The sequence below is a fragment of the Melopsittacus undulatus genome, chromosome 1, assembly GCF_012275295.1.
Source record: "Melopsittacus undulatus isolate bMelUnd1 chromosome 1, bMelUnd1.mat.Z, whole genome shotgun sequence".
Lineage (NCBI taxonomy): Eukaryota > Metazoa > Chordata > Aves > Psittaciformes > Psittaculidae > Melopsittacus > Melopsittacus undulatus.
This window is the reverse complement of record NC_047527.1, coordinates 96,565,620-96,580,513: the sequence shown is the minus strand read 5'-3', so window position 1 is coordinate 96,580,513 and position 14,894 is coordinate 96,565,620. Positions and strand designations below refer to the sequence as shown.

General features: G+C 36.7%; 1 protein-coding gene across 1 annotated transcript; it reads left to right on the top strand.

Moving 5' to 3' along the window:
- The first annotated feature begins 19 nt into the window (after positions 1-19).
- Positions 20-13,024, top strand: TRIP13 (thyroid hormone receptor interactor 13). The gene is made up of 14 exons (XM_005149847.4): positions 20-252; positions 478-579; positions 1,850-2,015; positions 2,310-2,439; positions 3,226-3,281; positions 5,726-5,816; positions 7,342-7,414; positions 8,404-8,467; positions 8,712-8,798; positions 9,625-9,731; positions 10,534-10,687; positions 10,873-10,985; positions 12,116-12,185; positions 12,728-13,024. Exons 2-14 carry the CDS (start codon positions 488-490, stop codon positions 12,821-12,823), a joined length of 1,299 nt encoding a protein of 432 aa, XP_005149904.1. The 5' UTR covers positions 20-252; positions 478-487; the 3' UTR covers positions 12,824-13,024.
- The last annotated feature ends 1,870 nt before the right edge of the window (positions 13,025-14,894 follow it).

Sequence of the window (14,894 nt, the reverse complement as noted above, 5' to 3'; positions counted from 1 at the left end):
GGTCATGGGGGAGGGCCAGGCTGCCTGTCGCCAGCCCGCCTTTTACGAAAGGGCGGTAGCAGTGTGCTGGTTCTTCAGGTTCTCTTCGATCTTGACGGGCTTTTTTTTCCGCTCTCTGCACGGCGGAGGCGCAGTATTCTCAGCGGGCAGGGTGCTGAGAGAACAGAGGAGCTGCCCTGTTCCTCCGCTTCCTGGTCGGACCTGATTTTTCCAGTTGCAGCGTGCCGTGCTTGAGGTCGTGTCTGACGTGAGGTGATTTCCTTTCCCCACCTTGGAGGTCCACGAGGGAAGGAGCGGGCCGCTAGTCCCCGCTGCCTGCGTCGCGGTTTCCAGAGGGAGGAAGGGAAGTGTCGGTTCCGCCGCTGGGCGGCGTGCACGGACACGGGACTCGGCGTCTCCCGTGCCGGGAAGGACTGGTGGTGCCGTTGTCATGTAACGGTTGCTGAAAGCCTGCTCTTTGGTATTGCTTTCCCCCAGGAGTGAAAAAATGGATGAAGTCGCTGGGGAATTGAAGCAAGCGCTCCCAAATGTGTGTGACAGCATTCAAGTACATGTGGAAGTTCTTCAGAAATCAAACAGGTCTCCAGTTGGAACTTCACTTGTTGGAGTTTGTGTCCTGTTGCATTTTGACCCTGCACTGTGTACAGCACTCTGCGCTGCCTTCTCTATACCATAAGTTTCCACATAGATGTCTCTTCCTAAGGCTGAACAAACCCATTTCTCAGATTCTTTGTGTGTCATGTGACCTAGCCTCCTAATCAGATCATATTCTGGATTTGCTCTTATACAGCAGAGCCTAAAACCACACACAGTATTTCAGATGTGGTCTCACAAGTGGCTAGCAGACTGAAAGAATCTCTTGTCTTAACATTTGTGCTCAGCCTAAAATAATGTTGGCTCTTACCATAGGAGCACATGGCTCATTGCCATCTTGTTCCCCAAGTACTGTACTTTTTCTGCAAAGCTGCTTTTTATCTAGTTGGACTCTGGTCTGTACTGTTTACTGAGTAGTAGATGGAGGGACAAGGTTTCACGTTTACTTCTGTTGAACTTCAATAGATTGTTGTCAAGCCATATCTTTAACCTGCAGAGGTCCCTCTGATATACTGAGAGTTTTCCCTGCTTTGATGTTATCCATGAACTTGCTGCAGTTGTTTTCATTCCTGTTGTCCATGGTGTAAATGAAGATGTGAAAACAGTGTGGGTCCTATTATTGCCAGCACTGTGCCACCTTTCCCAACTGACCTGCTGGCAGGTGTGCTTAGTCTTTGCACTTCTAATCACAATCTTTTGAGCTGGACAGTTCAGCCATGTTGTCTCATTATCCAGTTCTTAGCTTACCAATTTGGCTATCTGTATCGAGTATGTTGCTAAAGTTAAAATGCAAAATATCCACTGCTCTCATTTTGTTAGAATTAAAAGACAAGGATCTGTGAATCCACACGGGGAATGTATGACCAAAATTGCAAAATTAAGTTAAAGCCTTTCTGAAATCTTAAAATGGTGTTCCTTTTTTTTCTGTAGTTTTTGCCTCTTCTGCTGGGATTCTCAATATAGCATGTTCCCATCCGGACATACTAGCTGTCCTTAGAGTTGAAAGCATAATAGAGCTTCCAAGTAAAGTGTACCAAGTTCAGTTGAGTGGTTTGGCTATGAGTTTTTCTGCTTTTTCTAGTTGAAACAGTCTGGGTGGTTTGTTTTGGGGGTTGGGGGGAGAGGTTGTATGGATTTTGTTTTTTATTTCTGTGAGATGGAAGCTTTTTTCCATGTATGAAATAAGTCACTTTTATGTTACTTCATACTTCCTTATAAATGTCAATGCCATAAATAATGCTTTCTTTCTTGTTAGTGCGGCCAAGAAAGAAGATATCAGGATGAGTGTGTTGAAGCTGTTGAACAGACATAACATTGTGTTTGGTGATTACAAGTGGACAGAATTTGATGATGGTTTCCTTAACAACAATGTGCAGTCTGTGTCAATTGTGGATACAGATCTGAAACTGAAAGACAGACAGGTATTCACAATCAAGAACATACAGCGCTGTTCATGTGCCTGTGAACTGGTTGTAGGTAGACTACTGATAGCTAAAGCAAGACAAGGTTTCTAGGATGCTGTAGTATCTTTAACAGCCAAACTGGTATAACCAGGAAAAGGTGGCTAAGTTTTTGGACCTACACCCCTAACTAAGGTCTGAAACAGAAGTAGTAGGCTTCAAAGCTGGATGGACCAAAGCTGTAACTTTTTCATGTTATCATTAAGTTTGAATGATAAATACAATGTATTAAAATTCTTTCTATGTCTGTTCTAGCCTATTGACTTGAGCAAAGGCAGTCTTTCTCTTCATATTTTTCAACTGAATGAAGAAGGACCAAGCTCTGAAAATCTGGAAGAAGAGAATGAGGATATCATTGCAGCTAATCACTGGGTGCTACCAGCAGGTACCTATATGGTATTTCTGGAAGGTCTAGAGCACTTACAATGAAAAAAAGTTATGGAAAGGCTAGCAGGCTTTGTTCTCCAATAGAGCATGGCCTGTCTATTACTGTCTTGTGCTTGGGGAGGTTGTATTCTGTGACTGGGAGAGGAAGTACAAATCTGAGCTCAAAGGGAGCTGTTCTGAGACATTTCTTGCTCTTTTGCATGTTGTAAGTACATGCCTAACTATCCATTCTGGAAGTATTCAATCTGATACTTTGATATTATTCCCATGTTATTGTGGTTTATAATTGTTTAGTCTTTATTTATTCTTTCCTGAAAGTTAGAAACCAGCAGCTAGAAATGATTGATACCCAAATCACTTTTTTTTTCTTTTTTCTTGTCCTCTACATGTTGATGTTAAAAAAAGGAAGAAAACCTGAATGATAAAATTGGGCTTAGAACCCTCCTCCCACCCCAACTTTTCATATTTCTGTATCTTGGGGAAATGTAGGTCCATCCCTTATTGTGGGTAAAAAGAATAATATTTTTCCTTTCATGTTAAGAAATTAAGAAGATTAATTTTTACTCATAATTATTTGAGGAAACAGGAGTTATGAAGTAGTATTTGCATTTTGAGAAAAAATAACTCATTTTTTTCCCAAGTATTTTAACTGCTCTCATGTATTTGTTCTTAATCCTTAATTTTAGTTAAGAATAATTTAAAAACTGCTTTGTGCTGCAGTGATAGATTACAAGTTCCCAGACTGATTTATCCTAAACAGGTATATAATGTATTGCTTTTGCAGCTGAATTCCATGGCCTTTGGGAAAGTCTTATCTATGAAACTGAAGTAAAATCACATGTAAGTTGAAAATGAATAACAATTAAAATTGCTTGAGGAGAAGAGTCGAAATGTAGCCTGTCTGAAGTTTGCTGCATCCGTAAAGAAGTTATTTGGAAATCACCAGCTCAAAAAACCTTTATGTAATTTTTGATAGTTACATACTTCTTTGAAAAACACTTAACAAACATCAGAGCTGACGTTTTGATATTAAACATCATCTCTACAACATATCAATATGTACTACTGTGAAGTCAGCTTTGCAAAAATCTCTGTTTCCCAGTGAAACTGGGTTCAGCGATGCTTATGCCACAAATTATAAACAATTTCTTCATATGCATTGGCTTATTATACAGACATCAGAAATTCAACAACTAGATGTGTTTTGGTAGCAACTTGTAACATCTATTTCATTTTTGCTTTAGGCATGTCAGCCTGTGTGAAAAAAACTGTGGATGTTCTGTAGAAATTCACTTCATTAAAATACTGTACCTTGTTTTAAGGCTCATTAGTTGCATAGTTTTCTGGAAGGGAAGAAGAAAATTGGTGGAAAGAAATAACTTCAGAGAGGCTTAGAAAAAAATTATGCAGCATTCTTTGAAATTGATTCTCTATTTCTCCATTCTGAAAGTCCCAAAAGATCTTGTTGTCTTTGGTATGGCACTGATGACCTTGCAGTAAACTAAACAAGGAAACTAAATCACTTAAAGCATCCAACTTATTGTGTAGTGCACTGCTTTCCACCTGGTTTTGTCCCATTAATTGGTCTACTGTGACTATAGCTGATGGTCATGTAACAAAAGTGGTTATAACCATTATATCAAATGGTCATGTAACAGGCCAGGCGAAAGGTAATAGTAGTTTATTTATGTGTTTCTGACGGCAGCTAGGTAGTTCATTGGTATCGGTAATGTCAGCCAGCAAGCACTGTTACTGTTCCTACAAATCCCTATTGAATGATTTAAGTAGAGTGAGTTAGCTCCCACTTAAATGCTGGTAAAATATTTAGAAGAAACAAAGTAGTTTCATGGGGTCATTTTCTAGTTTGAAGATTCTGTGCATTCATCAGAGGTTGCTAGTTCATAGAACTGTAGTACTGGAATCTGAAATATAATAATTGTGATGTAAAAACCACACATAGTTCAGTTGCTCTTTGACAGCGCTCACTAAGATGTTTTTTGTGCTTGTTAAAAGAAATTACTTCTACCTGAAGTTTTTGGACATTAATTCACTAGCTTGTTTATAATAACATATAGTATTCTCACTTAAGACTTTATAACCATCTATAGTAAAGTAAAACATTATGATTGTACTTACTTCATTTATAAGGTAAGCAACAGTTAATACATCCACATTTGTCTGATTTATGGAGCTGCTTTCCAAATCATCTGTGAAATTACAAGACTTTAATTAGACTTACTGATGTACTAAATAACAGCAAGTTAATAACTGATGACTGTCAGTGTATGTTGGTAGAAAGAAGTTAGAAGAAGCAACTTTTAATGACTAAAATTACAATTACTTAACTTTGGTAAAAGCAATTGTGATGGATGTTCATTCTTAAACAATTGAGCTATCTGGGTATGGTTGTGTTCTACAGACTATAGGGGTTGCTGTGAATTTTCAAAATATCCATATTGATATAATAATTGAAAAGCATGCTGGATGGAATTCAGGGGGTTTTTTTTGCGGTTGTGTAATTGCTACATCTTGGGCATGAGATATTGCAGGAATTCTATTGTCCTACTAAGACATAGAGATCAAATGCATATTACAGCTAACAGCAATATAAAATAATATGGTATCAGGTGTTATTATAGGCAAAAATCAGTGTAGATTCACTCCTGAGATTTGTATACATTTTGTTGAGAGATTTCTCTACTTCCTAATTCTAGATAATTCTAAAATGAAGTAGTATTATTTTGAGAAGCAAGCATTCAGGGAAGTGCATGCAACTTCCCTTATTTGAAAGGATAACTGATCTAAAAAGTCCTCACATTAGCTGATACAAATGCTTTGGTAGAAAGGAACTTAAATGTGACAGGAAATTCTTTGGTGGGTTGACTACAAAAAAATGAACAAATATACAACATCTAAACAGGACCTGGAGTTCGAGTCTTTGACTCAGTGTGCTTGGGCAGTTTGTGTTTTAAAGACAGACCAGAAGTGGGATAATGGAAAATGAAAATAATTTCACTTTCTTAAAGCATTTAATTTATTCATGTAAAAGTTCTGGAAGTCCGTTTGTGCCTAGTACGTGCTATGTTTTTTTTCCTGAGGACAGGAAGGAAATTAATTTCCAGTCTTTGTGAGAGAAAATTTACCTATGACTAAATGACATAAGCCTATTTTGTTTTGGTCTTTGAGTATATATAGTAGATGTAGTTAGAAGATTGCCTCTGATTGTAATTGTATTTTTTAATATGGCTCTAATTTGTGTGTGTCTTTTTCTCCTCTATAATTAGTTACTTGATTATGTGACGACAACACTACTATTTTCTGACAAAAATGTTGACAGCAACCTGATATCATGGAACAGAGTTGTTTTGCTGCACGGTAAAAATTATCTGTCTTAAATCAAGTAGATTAATTTGCCATCTGTTTATACTTTCTTTCTGGTAAAACTTGTATTGCTCTTCTGTGTAGTGAATTTAGATGATGCAAAAGCAGCAGAGAAGTGTTCTCTCTTACACAGATTTAGATTAAATTTAATGTCAGCATCAAATCAATGTTCACATGTACTATATTTTTCAGGAATTTAAACTCTAGAATTTACAATGCAGTTACAGTAGTTGTTTTGATTTTTATTTTTTCTTAATTTTTATTTTTAAGTGATGCTGTCTTTTTTTAGTAAGTGCAAAAGGTAATGCAGCTACTGAGAGCATTAGGAGCCATATATTTCTTACAGTTCTATTGCAGTATTAAAACTTTGTTAGTTATGGCTCTATGAAAACTTTTGAGGAAACTGGGAAATCAGTCTGTGTGTTATATTATTAACCCTATATTCTATTGCAAAATATGAAGGCAGTATTCACAAATTTGGTTATTACTGTTTCAATGAAGCCATAATCTTCAGTTAGTCCTATTTTACTGTGTAGGTTATACCATAAATGAGATTAACATCAACTGGATCAGTTTTCTTGCAGAATGCAGCTTGCTAGTGATTGATTAATACCAAGTCTTGACAATTTTGTTGTCAAGACTGGCATTCATAAATAAAAAGGTCATAGTGAAAATGTTTTTTATGAGTGTTGATTTTATTAAAGTTACAACTATCAGTTTAGAAGCTGCAGGATATTTTTGTTCGGAAAATTATTTATCTCAGACTATTTATATATTTAGGATTTATTTAATTTTTGTAGTGAGTTCATTATTGCAGTCACAAAGAAGTTAATGCTGGGAAATCCTCAACTCTTGTAGTGCAAAATACATTTATGCTAAAATGACAGTATTGGTTTTGAATGAAAGTACTGTCTTCTGGTTGATGTCATCAGTTTGTTTAGCACCCATACATCATCTTCCATACATTTATTCTATGTTTAGCTTGCTTGTACTTGTCTATTTGAAGGTGGTCTTTGTTGCTCTTCAAAACAGATCCAAAAGGTTTGTCCCATAGCATACTTCCCAAGATTCTCTGTGTTGCCCCAGTGTAGACATTTCTAAGCAAGTGGACAGCTGGTCAAACTAGGCATGATGTGTTTCTGGTTTGCATGTTAGAAAAGTATGTTTCAGGAAGATACAAGCATAGCACTGATTTTTGAGATTACTGTTAATCATAAGCTATGCTAGGGTGATATTTTTGACTTCTGTGTCTGTTTTGTGTTTTAACTTTATGGTGCCTGCATACAAGCTATTACACTAAGTGTACTAATAATTGAAAATTATATAAATTCAAAGGTCAGCTGTAGAACTGCAGCTGAGCAAACAATCTTCTAAAATATGCTGGTGTTCACAATCATTGTCTTTGTGTTTTTATTCTACAGTTACTGCTGTAGTGAAATAAGGTAGTTATAATGATGTTACATGTAATTAACAATCTAATGCAAAGTCTGTGTAACTTATGGATTTGGTTTCAAACCAGGCCCTCCTGGAACTGGGAAAACCTCTCTTTGTAAAGCATTGGCTCAGAAGCTGACAATTCGGCTGTCGTACAGGTGATAATTTTTGGAATTTTATTCACTTAGTTTCCTATTGTTAATTGTTCTTTTGCAGTAGCCCAAAGATATTTAATACTTGCTATTAAGTAAGTGGTGCTAGATGCAAATGTTCATAGTTCTTTGCTAGGCAGGTGAACTATAAATAAAATTGATTCTGTTAGAAACTGGTTAGCATATTTTAATGTATTTTAAAATGTCTATTTATGCCCAAGTATGTGAAAAAAGTTCCAGTGGTGATATAGTGATTCGTTTGTGCTCACCTTGTACATCAACTAATATTAAAGGACAAAGAATCACAGACTGTTGAGCCTGCTATTTGTATTTTCATGTTCAAGAAAGCCTGGTTTTAATAGGTAGTAATTTTTGTGACCAGTTTGTTTTGAACTTGGGTTGTCTGAATGCCACAGTCTGCAGAGGTCAGTCAGTATATCAGATGAATAATAAGTTAATCTTTAACTTCATAGCAGCTTAACAAAATTATGTACATATATTTTAAAAGTTATATAAAATGCTAGGTGTAATATAATATGTAAATATTGGAGTGGATCTGACTGTAGGCCAAGCTGAATTTGTGATAAACATGGTCGACATAATGACTGGCTGAGGTATTTTGTTCTAAGGTTATCCATGCAGAGCTAAGTGAGCTTCTTGCTTTTATATGTGTTCTTGCTATACTGAACAAAGCCTTACATGAACAGAAGAATAAGACCATTAGCATGGTAACTGTTACTTAAACTATATTTAAATAGCACCTGTTCTAATGAAGGAATTCTGATAGTAATTTAATATAAAAAAATTCTAGTGAGATACGTTTCTGGAAATGACAAACTTGAAACGGGTATTATATTTTGAAAGGTAAGTAGTTTAGGGACTGATTCACAGAATTCCATGGTAGAAATGGGGAGAATGAGATATATGGAAGTTAATGATATCACTGACTTTTATGTACAGTAGAGTTGATATTTCTTTTTCCCTTCATACTTTAGGTATAGGTATGGACAGTTAATTGAGATAAACAGCCATAGCCTTTTCTCTAAATGGTTTTCTGAGGTATGTATTGATGCAGCTAATTAAGTAGACTTAGAAATTACACTGTTTCTGTTGAGCTTGTTTAATAAAATAAGTATACATACCAAAGATTACTCAGAAGAATTAATGTATTTGAGAATACTTAAATAGAAGCTATATTGGAAAGTTACTTTCAAAAAAACAGGTAATTCAATTTCTGAATATGGTAAGACAGGAAAAGTTTGATAAGGAAATAGTTAAACATATGCATATGGTTTCTTTCTAGAGTGGCAAGCTTGTAACCAAGATGTTCCAGAAGATTCAAGAGTTAATTGATGACAAAGATGCTCTTGTATTTGTACTGATTGATGAGGTATGATTCTAATAGCATTGATGTACATAAAATGTAGCAGAAAGCAAATGGATGAGAGGGACCTCTAAGAATGCTCACTTTTAAGGATTAATAAAAGCATACTTACGATTTTTTGTAAGTTACATAACTGTGCAACTGAGTGAATTTTAAATTTGACTGATGCAGATTTCAGTGATTTGTGAGGAAAAAAGTATGATTTAGCAGACAAGTTCTATCTGAAAAAGAATCTAAAACTTTCTTGGTGGAACTTCGTTTGCTGCTGTATGTTTACAGGTATTGTTTTAAACTTCAAAGTAGCCTTTGTATTAACTGTGCTCTTACATATATTGTAAAGCTCTAAAAGGTATTATCATGGTTCAGTTAATTTTCATTCTCTTCTGGCTTGCATATGTAAGCACCTTAGTAAATATGTACCTTATTAGCTTTGTTATATTGGAGTTCCTACAGGGAAGATAATTCCAAATTCAATGTATTCCTTATTGTGTGTGTCTTGTTCCCCCTTTGCCTACAAAATTTAATTAATATGATAAACAGCTTCCATTCTCCAGTCAGGAATTTCACTCACTATACTTTACTTTCTTGACATTCCTTTCTCTTTCCTTGTAAATGCCTACTTAACAAAAATTTGGAAAGTGAGATTTTAGATACCAGACATAGGGATCTGAAGGTACATTAGGTTATTTGTTTGCTGCCAGCAGTCCAAATGTACAGTTCTTTATGTCTTCTTTTTAGGGTTTGGAGAGGGGAGGTGGGGGGTAATTTGGGCAATTTTTTTTTTTTAGAGTATTTTTTTTTGTTCTCTGTTTGTTGGTTTGGTTTTTTGTAGGTGGAAAGCCTCACAGCAGCCCGTAGTGCTTTCAAGGCAGGCACAGAGCCTTCAGATGCTATTCGTGTGGTGAATGCTGTGCTGACACAAATAGATCAGATTAAAAGGTAAACTCATTATTGAAACAGGAAAAGGTATTTGATTCCTGCAAAATCTTAATTCCTATTTAGAATACTAAATCAAATTGGTTAATGAATTATTCTTTGTTAATCATGCTAACTGTGAAAAGAAATAGGAATAATTGAACAGGATATTTTGCATGTAACTGAATCAAATCAGATGGTATCCTTCCTTTAAAGCTAGGGAGAGATACAGGCCAGATAGCCATGATATCTGCTTGGAGAGAAGAATAAGATCAGTGGAGAATTCATTAATTATTTAGAGCTTCTGGATGTCAATTTAAAGCAGACTTGCACAACACATGCTTAGAAGCAGTCATTAATCATGCTTGGTCTGCTTTGTGTGCTGGATTTAGTGCAGCCTACCGTACTCAGTTTTATTCCTACCACTTTCCTCCACTTTTTGCTTGGCTCTGTTCATAGAAAGAAAGGTGCCACATATTTGACCCTGTCTTGTAGCTAATGAAAGGTAAGTGGCTTCATCAAACATAAAAGTTCACAGGCTTCATCTGAAAATAGCTATGGTTAAGAAAATTCTTTCAGTATTTCTTTGAGCAAGGAGATGGGTCAGAAACTATGCCAGTAGGCTCTAGATAGTTAATGTTTAACACTTCTAAGATAGGGTTAAAGAAAACTACGTACACTTGAGAAACTGTGCACACTTGAGAAATAGTTGAAAGAATAGATTGGTGATCACTGGCCAAGAGCTTCTGAAGTAGTGTAATAAGTAGTGGCTGAGAAGGAGATTATTATTGTACATGTGACCTAAAAGTCTGCTTTTATCTTGAAGGTATCCCAATGTAGTTATCCTGACTACTTCAAATATTACGGAAAAAATTGACATGGCCTTTGTAGACAGGGCTGACATAAAGCAATACATTGGACCTCCATCCACTGCAGCAATATTTAGAATATATCTCTCTTGCTTGGAAGAACTGATGAAGGTAATATTTTGAAAGCAAGACTCTAAAATGTCCTATTTTAATACATTTGACATTTTAATCATATTTCCTAAATAACAAAAATGCACAAAATTAATTCCTTCTCTTTATTTCCACTCTTACTGTACAAGTTAATTTTGAATGTATTTAAGTTTTTTCATACAACAGTGTATTGTTATTCTTTCTAGTGTCAAATAATATATCCTCGACAGCAGCTCCTGACACTCAGAGAGCTAGAGATGATAGGCTTTGTAGAAAATAACGTGTCAAGGTTAAGCCTTGTACTAAAAGAAATATCAAGGTAAGATTCTGAAATTCTACTTTTTCTTTTTTGTAATATATGAGTTGTGGAATGATGTATGAAAGTAGTTGAATACGGCTGGAGTTCTGAAACATCTCCACACATCTACATTTTTTTTCTGGTAAAGTTTCCACAAAACCTGTCAGGGGACAAAAAGTAGAAGTAATCAGGATTTTCCAACATTTCTTAGTCTCAGATCTAGCTTGACTGAGTATTCCTCTGGTTTCTGCTGTGCCCTTTGAAGTCCTTTTGTCAAATTGCTGGCTGGATTAGTAAGATGCCTTGGGTTTCAGTGGATATGGTGAATTGTAATGCAGTTTAGCATAAATAGTGTTGGCCTTATTTCTTGCTAAGAAAATGTGTTAGAATGCTTTGCTGCAGTCTACCAAGTCAGTTCTTAGCATTGAGATGTAAGTGGACAGAAGCAAAGGTGAAAGGAGTGAAGTGCAAATGGACAGTGTTGTGATTTGCTGAGTATGCTAGTAGAGCAAAATAGTCTTTCACTTCAGCATAACAATTCTTATAACAATAATTATATTTGCCATATCAAGCAATATATTTTTCCAAGGTGCTGGTTTCTGTGGTACAAAATAAAATAACATTCGTAAAGTCAAGAAAGTTTGTTTTCCTTCTGCTCTATGCAATTTTAACCAATAAGGAGCGGAGTAAAAGCAACGGGTTTCTCAGGCATAGGAGTTTGGGCTTTATATAGAGAGATATTTGGAGGAGACGGAAGCATATATTAAATAGGTGAGATAAAGGGAGCAGTGTGTAACTGGTGGGAAGAAGGAGATAATCGGTAGCTGGGAGGTACAGCCTTCAAAATCAAATTTTCAAGTCCTTCCAGGGTATGTCTGTATACCATTGCAGTGTAGATATTTCCCCAAATTAATGAGATATGGCACAGTGATGTGAAGGGCATGATGTAAGCATCGGCAGGCAAATGTGACTACACTATTTCTGTACCCTTGCTTGCTTTTCTGTACTGTACAGCCTCCCATAGGCTGAAAGTGACCTGCTGAATTTTGATTTGAGTATTTTAGAGCAATTTATGTGAGAAACACTGAACATACTTCTTTTAAGAGTGGATATTTAACATTTAAGCAGTACTTTTTTCTGGTTTACTATAGGAGAAGTGAAGGTCTTAGTGGCCGGGTCCTGAGAAAACTTCCTTTCCTAGCACATGCACTTTATATTCAAGTAAGTTTATTAGTTCTACTTTAGTTTGGTTTTGGGCAAGTGGGAAGACATGTGGACACTGTATGAAGTAAAAGATTTGGCCTACACCCCCCTTTTAAGCTAAATCGCACTGTTTCTGCATTTTTGTGGACTGAAAGAAATTTGTGCTTCCCGTAATTTAAAATGAAGTTGAAGAAGATGTGTGGGATTGACCTGTCCAAGGGCATTCTCTTTTAATTAAATGTTGTGACAGAACATTGATATTGTTTCTGTGATAATGTCTTGCTGGAACAAAACCCTCTGCCGCTTTATAAATGATATTAATTTGTTGAAATCTTTTCTGAAGCAAATCCACAGTAATAGCAATTGACTTTGCATAGCTTGACTTTGACTTTGCTGTGTTAGCTGGTTTAAAATAAACCTAACATTTTATGTTTTGTAGGATTTTGAAGATTTTGTTACATGGAAGTCAAATATTTCTCTTTTAAAAACTGATTTGTGTGTAAAATATTATGTATGCCTATTGCAGTAGTGTGTCTAACAAGATGTTCTCTTATTTTCAGTCCCCCAGTGTTACAATGCCAACGTTTCTTCAGGCTCTTTCACTTGCAGTAGACAAACAATTTGAAGAAAGAAGCAAACTTGCAGACTGTGTGTGATAGTTGTCTGTATTGTTAACACTGAAAAATACAATCAATGCTATGCATCTGTTTGTAAACACCCTAAAAACCCTGGATTGTCTGCTCTTGTTTTTCAAAACTTTCATTAATAAACAATTAAGAAATTTTACAGCGTATTTTTCAAAAGCTTTATTTCAAATGCTAATAAGGGGATGTAAAATAAAATTCTTGCTAAAAGTCAATTTTCATCTTTTGCAGTTATTAGAATTGGGCAGACTTCTGTTCCTTGTTTCTTGATCACTAACTTTCTATCTATGCATCAGTTTTTATACTTCTGATTTTTTTATATTTTTAGCAGCAATAAATGTTCAGGTTTTAGATATGATACTTCTTCCATAACTCTTTGTTATTGCTTCTGAAATCACAAGCATGAAACCGGGAAGCATTTGAAGTTCTCGGTGATGGCCCAGACCCTGTATAGTGACAGCTCTCTATCTTGAAATTTATTATCAACTATTACTTTTAAAATTTCATTAGATTCAGAAGTTTTGAATCAAGAGATCACTTAATTGTATTTTGTAATACCACTTTGTGAAATGTCTAAAGGGATGCTGGTGAGAGACTGTTCATTAGGGACTGTAGTGACAGGACAAGGGGTAACAGGTTCAAACTTAAACAGGGGAGGTTTAGATTGGATGTAAGGAAGAAATTCTTTACTGTTAGGGTGGTGAGGTACTGGAATGGGTTGCCCAGGGAGGTTGTGAATGCTCCATCCCTGGCAGTGTTGTCATGGTTTAGACAAAGTCCCCCAACTCCCGGAGAGTTAGGAAGGAAAATCCAAAGAATGTAGCCCCCACGGATTGAGATAAGAACGGTTTAATTGCTAAATCACCACTGCCATTACTACTACAAATAATAATGATAAAGCCAATAACAAGCGACAAGGATACAACACCCCACCAGCCACCGACCCATAACTCACTCCACCCTGCCCGGCCAAGCACCGCGTGCTCCCTCCTCCATTTTCCTCCAGAGCTCCACCCTTCCAGCCCTCTCTCCCAGTTGCATCCTGGGCATCACGTGCTATGGTATGGAATACCTCATTGGCTAGCCTGGGTCAGGTGTCCTGTCTCTCCTTCCTCCCAGACTCCCCTCCTCCACCTGGCTGGAGCATGTGCTCAGAAAAAGCCTTGAACAAAAACACCCTCAAAACATGCTCGCTATCAAGCAACTGTTCCCAGCCCAGAAGTCAAAACACAGCACTGCACCAGCTACAAGAAGGAGAAAAAATGACTGCTACGGCTGAACCCATGACAAGTGTTCCAAGGCCAGCCTGGACAGAGCCTTGGGCAGCAGGTGTGAGGTGTCCCTGCCCATGGCAGGGGGGTTGGAACTTGATGATCTTAAGGTCCTTTACAACCCTACCTATTCTATGATTCTACGATTTTCTGCAGAAAAAGGTTATATGAGCTCCCATGAAAGCTTTTTTTTTTTTTTTTTGTTTTTTCAAACAGAATGCTTGTGCTCAGCTTGGGTTGCCTAATGAATTTCCAGGACTGCAGTATGGAAGGACACGTTGGATATGAAGAGTCCTCATAGTAACCTCCACCAGTCAATGCAAGTGTATCACATGCTCAAATGCCTAGGGGGGTTGTGGAGTCTCCTACCTTGGAGATATTCAAGGCCCGCCTGGACAAGTTCCTGTGTGATGTACTTTAGGTTACCCTGCTCTTGCAGGGGGTTTGGACTAGATGATCTTTTGAAGTCCCTTCCAACCCTTGGGATTCTGTGATTCTGTGAAATGCAATAGCCGTGTTTTCTTTTCAGAGGAGATTCAGTGGCCATTAATTAAACCTCTCTATTCCTGTTAGTTAATGGTTATATGGAGGGAATAAGCATCTTTCTCAAGTACAATTCCAGAACAATTTTTTTATTTTCAAACTTAGCCATAAATTGAAACAACTGCCTGTTAGAACAGAAAACCCTTTAACTGATCGCTTCCAATTCTGTTCAAAGCCACTAGATGGCAAGCATGAATCCTGAAGTTTTAGCAAGTCGTGTGAGAATGGAAATGCTGACTGAAAGTCTCAAAAGCCCTAATGAACAAGGT